The 8,259-nt window shown below is 35.5% G+C and overlaps 1 protein-coding gene and 1 long non-coding RNA gene across 4 annotated transcripts in view; one reads left to right on the forward strand and one right to left on the reverse strand.

Annotated features, from left to right (window-relative positions):
* Positions 1-8,259, forward strand: part of PDE11A (phosphodiesterase 11A) — a 115,258-nt gene that overhangs the window by 53,073 nt on the left and 53,926 nt on the right. For all 3 annotated transcript variants that reach the window (XM_017735809.1, XM_017735807.1, XM_017735808.1), the window contains 5 exons: positions 755-887; positions 3,291-3,366; positions 4,752-4,819; positions 5,189-5,281; positions 7,937-7,987. In XM_017735809.1, the coding sequence (XP_017591298.1) occupies positions 755-887; positions 3,291-3,366; positions 4,752-4,819; positions 5,189-5,281; positions 7,937-7,987 (421 nt within the window). The remainder of the gene's footprint in view (positions 1-754; positions 888-3,290; positions 3,367-4,751; positions 4,820-5,188; positions 5,282-7,936; positions 7,988-8,259) is intronic.
* The window catches only part of LOC108447044, a 111,452-nt gene that overhangs the window by 51,855 nt on the left and 51,338 nt on the right, over positions 1-8,259 (reverse strand). The window contains exon 2 of the long non-coding RNA XR_001862422.1: positions 6,029-6,146. This is a non-coding gene — a long non-coding RNA (uncharacterized LOC108447044). The remainder of the gene's footprint in view (positions 1-6,028; positions 6,147-8,259) is intronic.

The following is an 8,259-nucleotide window of genomic DNA, read 5'->3' on the forward strand; positions in this document are numbered from 1 at the left end:
TGGTGAGGTATGAGGTGAGGACTTTAAGGTCTGTGTAGACACTGAGTTTTCTGGAGAAGCTGTGGCAGAGTGTGGTGAGTTGAGCCCATAATTCTAGTGTCTTATGCTCATTTAGAGAGAGCTCTCTAGCCCCTCAATAATTGTGGAAGAAGCTCAACCAGGTAAAAAGAAAAGGAAACCTTCATGTTTTGTGTGACTACTTGGATCCACCTGCTGTAATATGCTTGCAGTATTGATTTAAGACTTATTTAATGATCCCTTCTTCAGCCATTCAGATCTGGCATTTCAGATGCCAGATGCCAAAATGAAAAAAAAGTCATTTTGACAGGAAAATTGTTGAAAATAAGAATTGAAAATATCCCAGATTATTAGATTAATTTAAAAAATCTTATAAGTATATATTTTCAGGTAGCTCTACAGAAAATATGATTTAGATCTGGTTACTTTTCATGAGCAGGCCTGTATCATACAGAAACTTACAACATAACCCACTGTTGATTCATAGGTAAAATTTATCAAATATTTGATTTACTTGAGACACCAGTGCTATTTTCAATAGCAAGAGTTATGTAAAAGAGAGAATTTTTGAGGTACTGTTTCAATAATACCAAATTCTTTTTCTACAGTTAATTTTTGCTAACCATTAATAATTGTGAATGGTTCTTCTGTTTCTACTAATGTGCATGTAAGACATGCTGGACTTTCAATTAACGTTGACTGTATTCTTTTCTTCCCTTGCCCTGCATTTTGATAGTTTCAAAGACAGCATGGAAAAATCATCTTATTCTGACTGGCTAATAAATAACAGCATTGCTGAACTCGTCGCTTCCACAGGTCTCCCAGTGAACATCAGTGATGCCTATCAGGATCCTCGCTTTGATGCTGAGGTGAGAGATTTTTACAAATGTAATTATTTATTACTTTTGGGCACTGCAACTAATATCAAAATTTTATTGTTATATCCAAGTGGCTGTGAAACGTGAATATTTATTTTGAATTATCTTTTCCCTCTAGTAAGTTGTCCTTCTGGTCGTCTGTTGTTGATATGGCTTTATACAGTAAACACAGATCACTGAATTAGTGTATGACTTTAAGCAGTTACTTTGCCCATGATTCTTTTTTTTTTTCCTATTTATAAGTGATAACTTCCTCTACCAATTGCCTTGATATTTATGCAAAGTGATTTTTATTGCTGAAAATTTGTTGGTGTTCAGTGTTAGCAGCACCAGTGTTGTTAGCTGTTGGGGTGACTGGGGCTGTACACACACGGAGTGTAAACAGAGCTGGTATCCAGAGAGACAAATGTTGTTTGTGATCTAATTTAGCCAACCAACCATTTAATTTGCTCAAATACACACTGGATTGGGTGATTTTTCAAGATACATATTACTCCCAATGTAAGTTGTTTGTGTATCTTAAGGTATTCATTCCAGCCTCAGTTAGAAAGCTGTAGCTGCAGATAAAAATGTAAGTATACTTAACATCTAAATAAATGGTAGAGGCATATAGAAGGACAAAATCTTCACTGAATTCTAATCCAGCATTACTATGGAGGACTTGGCCAGCAGTTGGGCAGCACATTAATCAGAGGACAGCCTTGGTCAGAAAGCTTCCTAAAATATATTCACTACAGTAAGTGTGCTTGGAAGTGTTTCATGCTGAGAGTTTGCTTGGTTCCAGTTTTATTCCATGTGTCATTAAAGGGATTATCTCTCACACCAGCAGAAATTTTCGAAACAAGAAAAATAAAAGGGGCCCGCTGTAAAAGTATAAAAGAAAACTGCATTGATGCTAATCTGTTCGGAATTGCAAGCAGTACAGATAATGCCTGGGGTGTTTAGATATGCTAACATAAAGCATGCCAGTCCTTGATGTTTGCAATTGTACTTGTATTATATAATGTCCTGAATAATTCAGCTGTCTCTTCTTTGTTTCCCAGTTAGTCCTTTAGAAGTTGGAGGCACTGCCCAATTTAGATAGTGAAAAAGAAAATGGTACAAAGGGCAATAATTATTTTCTTTTGATGGGTTTCTATGAAAATTTAATTCTTAAATTCAGATTTTCTAGTCAGTTGTTTTTTCAGTCAAGAGTAGTAAGAGGAACATAGTATCCCTTATTACTTAGATAGAATCAAACATACATTTGTAGTTATGAACAGATATTCTGTTCTCTGCTTCCATTGAAAATCATCTCTTACTTTCTTCTCAGAACACTACTTCTCATTTGGAAATGTTAATGCTCAATTTTCAACTCATTCACCAAGAATTTAATGCGAAAGTATTTTGCAGTTCATTTTAAGACATACGTCTGAATCAGTTATTCCCCCACTCCCCTGGATTTTAGGTGGCACTCCACACTGATTTCAGTGATGAGTTCTGAGTATGTATAAATAGGCAATAATCTAATTAAAACCTCAGTTACATCTTTTGCTAGCTGGGAGATCACAGTGATGCCATCCTGCTTCCCATATATGAATTATTGCTGGTCTTTTAGTTTTCTTCTATTACAGACTGCCTCTAGCAGTGGCAGTTTTAGTAAGAGAACATCTGATCTTCTGTGAGTGGACTCATACCACTCTCTTATTCTAATCTCTTCTGAGAAAATGTTTTCTTTTCATCAGATTTTTCAGCAGTGACACTAAAGAATAAAGCTTATTAGCTGTAGAAAAGAGAGAATCAGTTGACGCTTAAATTGTGAAGTTGTATACTATATTAGATAGAAAACAATAAACGAGGCAGTAAATTATCATCAGAACAAAGCTATCTCAAATCTAGGGTTTGGCTCCATCCTTCCATTTCTTACTAAATTGCACTTCTGCACAATTCCCTACTTACTCTCACCTTCCTTCTGAAAATGTGTATTTCCTGTAAGCCTCCTTTTAGAACTGCCTTGGTAAGTCCAATTTCAGTTTGACAATTGGGAAGAGTATTTCTAAGGCAAACTTGTTCAGTGAAAGTTATCTCTACTAATCTGCCAGTGTAAGTAATCCAGAATTTGTCTGGACATTGCCTTAATTGTAATTTGTCTTTAGTGCCAAATCAGAGTCAAATAGTATAAGCTTTATGTGGCAAAGAAGCCAATGTTTGTATTTTCTTTGGCAATTTTCCTTATGCCATAATCCTTATGGCTTTTGGTCACTGTGAATGAAGTTTCAGCAAAATTGTTTCTGAGAGCTGATTCATATGAAATGACATTTATAAATGTAAACTTACTCCTTGACATTTCTATTACTATGACTTATAAGGCTGCAAATAGCACCACTAATGGAAGCTCTCATTTCTACATTTTAGGCTGACCAAATTTCTGGCTTTCACATAAGATCTGTTCTATGTGTTCCTATATGGAACAGCACCCACCAAATAATTGGTAAGACTTTCCTCATGGCTGCATAAATTTTGTGCTAATGTAAATTTAGTTCTGTCTTTTTAATTCTATGTTCCTTTTTCTTCTTTTTCCCAGCTGAATATTGTTAAGAAGTTACGGTACCTAGGATGCATGCTAAGTATCCAAGAAGGGATGTTTTGACTTGGATACTGTATGGACTTTTCAGCTTTCCAGTTGTGTCATTGTTAAGTTTTATATTGTGTTGAACTTTAATGAGATGAAAACAGAAATTTTAACCGTATTAGTGAAAAATGTTTTATATGCATTCAAGTTTTTCTTGGGTCTCCCTCTTTAGTACATGGGCAACTGTTTCTGCAGTCAAGCAAAGTGGTCATTTTCCTCTGATGATAAATTATAGACACAGTGGGGGAAGACTTGCTGGAGGGGCTGTAGCGGCGGTTGGAGTTGCCTGTTGCAGTGGTGGTTGCTGGATTAGGATGTGACAGAGTTCTATGGGATCTTTGATAGGATGCTTTGCAGCTTGCTACCCCAGGAATTGGCCCTGTATTACCTGCTTTTGGCACATAAAGGAGCATTTGGAAATAACAGTGCCAGATTCCTCTGCTAACTTTCCACAGAACTGACGTCAAAGCAATAGCAATTTATACTGTCAGGATAAGAGTTAGATCCCTGTGCCTTGTGGCTGTCAGGGAGAGCTGAGATCAGTAGTGCATTGCTGAAGGCACTGGTGTTATGCAGGATCTTTGAGCTTCTTTAGCAGAGATGATGTGGGAATTGAGTCTTTTAAAAATACATCTTGTTGTTTGTTGTGAAGTGCGCATTATCTTCAAGAAGCAGAAATAATCTGAACTGTTGACAGCTGATTACTCTTACAGTGTTTTTCTAAGGGCTTATTGTAGCTAAATGAAATAGAAATGTTTGTTGCAGTAGCAAGCAGTATTAGTTCATAAAATGCATTTTTTCATTGGTTCAGTCAATTAATGAGCCAGCCATGAGTGAAAAAGGGTTTATATACCCAGATGATGCTGAACCAACTAAGAGTTTAGGAATGAAGGTACTGATTCAGCAAGTTATATTGGTAACTCCAAATTTTTAGGACAACTTATATGATTGCTGTTAGCAAAGTGATCAAGTTCTTTCTCGAATAGATCTTTAACCTTTTGTGAAGAGCATTGTGACTAACTTTTAGATTTGCAGTATTATACTTAGAGAGGAAGGAATAACAGCTGAAAGTACTGGTATCAAAACAATCAAACTATTGCACGTCTGTCTGTTTAGTGATTTTCAGAATAAATATTTGCATTTTCCTTTTCAGTTTGAAATACACACATTTTATCAATGAATAAAGCATTCTGCATTGTGAATTAATGAATGAAGATTATAATTCATATTAACTCTTTCTAAAGGGGTAGCTCAAGTGTTGAACAGGCTTGATGGGAAATCCTTTGACGATGCTGACCAGCGACTGTTTGAAGTAAGAGGCATTCAGTTCAGCATTAACATACTTTTTCAGTAGGATTTGGTATTTGTGAGTAATCTGCTTCAGTCCACTTCAGTCCACTCCAGGGAGGGGGCGAGAATATCTTGTCCATATTGGTGGTTTGACATTAATTCTCAGAAATCCTCACTTAGAAGGTGGCATCCTAATTAAAACAAGTTTCTGGCCTCTAATGTCTCATCTGGAGGCCAGTGACTCACCTGCATTCCTAAGATAACCTGTTTAAACATGATTATTCCTAATATTTCCATGCAATTTCTTTTAATTATTAAGCCAGTATTCATCTTAGTGCTTGTATTATGATTGATTCATATTTGACTTTCTTTTTTCTCTTTTAAATTTTAGGCTTTTGTTATTTTTTGTGGCCTGGGTATCAACAACACAATTATGTATGACCAAGTGAAGAAATCCTGGGCAAAACAGTCTGTGGCTCTTGACGTACGTGTACATTTTCATGAAACCTTTCCTTTCTCCTAAGTGTCACATGTAAAAGAGCCCACTATATTAAAAAAACCTACAATTAATTTAAACTTCTCCAACCAGATTCAACAATATAGCACTGCCATCTGTTATGTATCTGGAGATTTTAAACATTATCATATTAAAGATAATCTCAGTGAGAAAAAAGCCTGGAGTTTTGAGGGTAGCTTTATAAATTTACATTATTCCTACTACAGTAATAATTATGAGCGGTTTGAATGAAATTTCAGATCTTTCAAAAAGCATTATGCAAGACTGATTAATCTTAAAACATTGCTCTGATGAAAAGGGTAACATCACTAAGATATTGGTATTGTTTTAAATTTCACGTGTGATAAGAGAAGAAAATGATCTAGTTATCCCTGATGTGTGCACCTTTCACCTGTGTAACTCCTTTGAGTTTATCCAGTACTCACCATTACAATAAGGACCACAAAAATAACATTGGCCTGAACAAGATATGAAATTCTTTCCATTAAAACAAAAATCAAACCCAACTGTATTGCTATAAAGGAGCTTTTTTTTTTTCTTTGCATTAGGGTTGGAGATGTTAATCTGCATAGTGGGGTTCTGTCCTGTGATGCACACAGGCATATTAAGGCTTTCCAAAGTCGGTAAGACAGTTGGTGTTAGAAATTCTAAGCACAAGCAGATTTCTTTTATTATTTGTATATATCCATTTAGGAGGAAAAGTTAAAAGCTTACCTTTTCAGGCCTCCTGCAAGATCCCTTATACTTTACATGTCGTAGCCATGAATAAGTGCAAGTTCCTCGTATGTCTGAGATATTTGTGCAATGTGACACCTTAGAATGAATGCTCCTGCTGGCAAGAAAAACAAGCAGTGCTGGATGTCACACACAGATACACATGGATGAAACTTAATATAGAAGTTTATTTGCTACTGAAATAAAAGAAAATTGAGAATTTTTTGTTTAAAATACAGCTTCTTTCTTTGATCTAAAAAAAGACTAATAACCATATATTACATGTAGAGTATAGATTTGAGAAATAGTCACTATTCTTCAATGAAGAGTAATTATTTCTATAAATGGGCAACAGCTCTTGATAATATTTGCATAAAGTGATGGAAAATGCAGGAGTAAAGTACTGATCAGTAGAATGGCATAAGATGAAGGACTGTGGATTCATTTTTCACTAATAGATTACTTCATTGGTATTATATATTTAGCTATAATGGCAATGAAAGGCACTTGAAAATTACATTGATATCAGATGTTAAATAAATCACCTTTTTATATATCATAATAAGATTCTTATCCAGATATACTGATACAGGTTTTCATATAGTATTCTGATAAGATTGACTAATAAATAGAAGAGAAAAACATAAATAAATTATAGGAAAGGTTCAAAGCCAGGCTAAATACTTCTTTTATATTAAGGAAACAACATATCCAAATGATTAAAAGATTAGAATAACAACTACTAAGGAAGACTGTAAAAATCTAGAGGGATATATTGAACACAGATCAAGGAGAAGCTTGATGAGAATTTTGGTACTAAGTGTCATCTGTCATAGCAGAGGGTGTAGTTTGACTAATCTTACCAATTTCTGAGAGAAGTTGCAATATGGTTGGACAGAAAAATAGATACTATTCGAGAAAGGACGTGATGTTATAATTATACAAAGTAAAATGGGGTACAGAATAAATGAGTTTATGTTTGTTATTTATTCTTTTATAGTGCAGGAATGAATTTCTGTAAAAGGTGGCATCTCCAAAACTGATAAGAGTAAATATATCTTGGGACTTACTGCCACAAGGTGTTGCAAGTCAAAGCCATATGAGATACAGTTTAGGTATTTGTATGAATAACAGAGACATTCATAGATGAAAATTATTTCAAAATGAGAAGCATGTATGAAAGCTCACAGCGCATCAGCAGGTTGGGTGTTGCAGTGTGGGGAGGAGGACCTGTCCTTGCTGGGAGTGCTCTGGCTCTGGGAGCTCCCTCATGGACCAGCAGCTTGTCCCATACACAGAGATCGCGGTGGGTCCAGAACACAGGATGGCTCTTGCACCTTCTGCAGTGCTTGTTCAATGTTTGTATCATCCCATAAGGATAGAACGTACTACATATAAATGGATGCATACTAGTAGGTAATAAGAGCACGTGTACAGTACTTTGTGCATTTTATTTGATGCTGCCATCTCCAGAATGGTATTGAAGAGAATGTCAGACATAGCACCTAGAGGTGCTGATATTTGGATGCAGTGATGTGCCACTAGTATAGGCATTAAGCTTTTCAGTATAGCAGAAGGCATTATTAAAAGTCTGTAAATCTACTGTTATTTTTACATTAAATTCTTTCTCTTTTGATTGTAGAACTCCAGGAGAATAATGTAGGAATCCTTATAATATTAAATTACTTACTGTCCGTTATTCCCTATAAAATTCCCTGCAATATAAATGCCAAATGTCTGCCTGATAACCTGCAATTAGCTATTATGTGCTGTCAATCAGAACTGAATTATCACATAAATGCTAATTAAATTGGCTGTAAACATAATTGATTAGACTGCAGTACAGCACCCTGATATTTCTACTCGTTAAGTGTATGAAAATGTTTTTTATCTTTTGTTCTGGGGCAGGTGTTGTCTTATCATGCAACATGTTCGAAGGCAGAAGTTGATAAATTCAAGGTAAGATTTAAGTTTCTACTTATTTCTGAAAATATAACAGTAAATTAATATTAGTGTAGATTATCTGAGAGAAGTTTTACATCATAAGCGGAAAATCTTAATTAACAATGATTTATGAAGGACATATTACATGTTAGGCTGTTAAGTAGGGAAGGTGGAAGATGTCTTTCAAAGGGTCAAGAGCTGCAGTGGTGGGTACACAGCAGCAAAGTCCCATTGTGCCAGCACCAGCTACTGGCACTGCATGTCAGTGTCTGTTTGGTGGCCTCCTC

The sequence above is a fragment of the Corvus brachyrhynchos genome, unplaced genomic scaffold (assembly GCF_000691975.1).
Source record: "Corvus brachyrhynchos isolate BGI_N302 unplaced genomic scaffold, ASM69197v1 scaffold255, whole genome shotgun sequence".
Classification (NCBI taxonomy): Eukaryota; Metazoa; Chordata; class Aves; order Passeriformes; family Corvidae; genus Corvus; species Corvus brachyrhynchos.